Source organism: Austrofundulus limnaeus, unplaced genomic scaffold (genome assembly GCF_001266775.1).
Source record: "Austrofundulus limnaeus strain Quisiro unplaced genomic scaffold, Austrofundulus_limnaeus-1.0 Scaffold119, whole genome shotgun sequence".
Classification (NCBI taxonomy): Eukaryota; Metazoa; Chordata; class Actinopteri; order Cyprinodontiformes; family Rivulidae; genus Austrofundulus; species Austrofundulus limnaeus.
In genome coordinates this window covers 572,329-574,748 of record NW_013952521.1, presented here as the reverse complement: position 1 = coordinate 574,748, position 2,420 = coordinate 572,329, and the positions used below count along the sequence as shown (strand labels likewise).

General features: G+C 39.6%; 1 protein-coding gene across 2 annotated transcripts in view; it reads left to right on the top strand.

Moving 5' to 3' along the window:
- The first annotated feature begins 161 nt into the window (after positions 1-161).
- chmp2a (charged multivesicular body protein 2A) overlaps positions 162-2,420 on the top strand; it is a 3,727-nt gene continuing 1,468 nt past the window's right edge. Inside the window, exons 1-4 of one of the 2 annotated variants that reach the window (XM_014014766.1) lie at positions 162-323; positions 1,653-1,820; positions 1,909-2,088; positions 2,169-2,299. In XM_014014766.1, the coding sequence (XP_013870220.1) occupies positions 1,653-1,820; positions 1,909-2,088; positions 2,169-2,299 (479 nt within the window). In that variant the 5' untranslated portion in view covers positions 162-323. Of the gene's footprint in view, positions 324-396; positions 420-1,652; positions 1,821-1,908; positions 2,089-2,168; positions 2,300-2,420 lie in introns of those variants that run through there. The other variant, XM_014014767.1, reaches the window with a different exon arrangement.

Below are 2,420 nucleotides of genomic sequence, written 5' to 3'. Positions count from 1 at the left end.
TATATATACAGTATATAAACGTATGTAAAATCATTTATTTACTATCTGCAGCGGCTGGGAAAAAAACACAACCTTTGTTTTGAAAGTCTACTGTCTACTTTAACTTGACGCAACTGACGCAACGGCAATCTGTTATCCAGGGCGTACGCGGCTACGTCATTTACCGGAAAAGCAACTGTCGCAAACGCGGAAGTGCTGGAACGAAAACAAAATAACCGTTTTTTATTTTTCGGAATCGAGTCGTCAACGAAGAAAACTCCCCGCAGCTCCGCGTAGTTTCTGGATTTTTTACTTTTTATTCCCGCCGACGAGTGTAGCTCACGGTGAGTGAACCGACCGTGTGGGACGACTGTCACGGGTTGAGAGGAGGAGAATCCCAACTGAACAGGGTTGAAATCAGACGCTCAGGCCTCTTTGGGGTAACTACAGCTGAGTAAAAAGAACGACCAGGACTAAACAAACAAGACAGATACTGTTTAATGTGACCTTACTAACTTTAAAAGGTGAAAATCCCCCCATCTATTTCAGTACTATTTATAGATTTCGCTGATGAAGTTATTGGAAAATAAAATACTTAGGATATTTTAGTAATAGTCAGTTTGGGGAATCAAGTTRCACATATTTCTAATAAAGTATGTTTTAATCTGGTTTTTGTATTCATTGTGGCCGTAGGACTAATGATTTTATTAAATCTTGTAGCTTTGTAATGATTCAGTAGATAAAAAATAATAACTGTGATTACTAATAGTGAGGCTGGTGAGAAATTAGTTTCATGTGACTTACGGTTAATTTCTCATTAGTATCATTTTAACGTGATGCTGTGAAAAAAGGTGATAATTATCTGGACCATTATCTTGTTAAAAAAACAAATGGCCAGATGATGAATTTACAAAACATCAAAACATTTTTCCTCTACAGGTTTTGTGCAGATACAGATAAAACAGTGACTTTTTTGTCAGGGTTGCTTTTCCCCTCCAGAGTTTGAAGTGAAATCACAGAAAAGCCACCCTTCAAAAGTAATGACGTCATCAGTCAGGTGTTTAATGAGTCAGCACTTTCCGTTTATAAAATGAAGCATCTTTTTTATTGCCTATTCTTAATGTGGAGACGATACATTTGTCATTTTAAGAGAATAAATAAAATTTATATTAATAGATGTTTTTGTATAGTGATGTGTAATTGTTTGATTTTAAAGTAAACAAAAACTAGCAAGTATAGACTTCCTGTAAAAACACTGTGAACACTGAAATTAAMTGAAAAAGCTGAAACTGTTTTGTTAAATCTAAATAAAGCTGACACCATCTAAAAGGTTGAAGGTGGAAATCACTAGCTATGTGTTGAAAAAGCAAAATGCTAGCTAAAAGGTAAAATAGCAAAAGGGTAGCGTTAAGCTGAAGTCGCACAAAGGCATTTMAAAGTAAAAGTAGTTAAAAGTAGTAAAAGGCTGGCTAAAAGCTAAAAGCAACAAGAAGATATTAAAAATAGCACAATAGGCAATAAGCTAGCTAAAAATGATATTTTATTATATAATTTTTTATAATTCTTTTCTCTCTATGGACCTCTTTAGATGTCATTCAGGTTCTGTTGTTTTATTTTTCACCCCAGTTTGATGGTTTGTGTAATTTCTCTAAGCTTGTGTTCTCTTGAACCAGATGGAGTTCCTGTTTGGGAAGAGGAAGACTCCGGAGGAGATGCTGAGGCAGAACCAGAGAGCGCTCAACCGAGCCATGAGAGAACTGGAYCGCGAGCGGATGAAGCTAGAGCAGCAGGAGAAGAAGATCATCGCCGACATCAAGAAAATGGCCAAACAGGGACAGATGGTGAGGTAGAGGAGGCGGAGCTCCTGACCCTGTGGGTGAAGAAGGCGGTTGACAGCGCGTTGTTTTTTTTGTTCTGATCCTTCTGCAGGACGCGGTGAAGATCATGGCCAAAGACCTGGTCCGTACACGGCGCTATGTGAAGAAGTTCATCATGATGAAAGCCAACATCCAGGCTGTCAGCCTGAAGATCCAGACGCTGAAGTCCAACAACAGCATGGCGCAGGCGATGAAGGGCGTCACAAAAGCCATGGCGACCATGAACAGACAGGTCTGTGTGACGTTCRCCCAAACGCTCAGAAAAACGATGCCACTTCCTGTGTTTGACCAGACGGCTTTCCGTCCCCGCAGCTGAAACTGCCACAGATTCAGAAGATCATGATGGAGTTTGAGAAACAGAGCGAGCTCATGGACATGAAGGAGGAGATGATGAACGACGCCATCGACGACGCGATGGGGGATGAAGACGACGAGGAGGAGAGGTAACATTTACTCGCTTCATTTCAATAAAATGTGACCCATCTTATCAAAATGAGGATTAAGTCAAATTTGGTCAAAATGACATCACATTTTCAGATTCCTGCTTTAAAAGCTACATTTTGA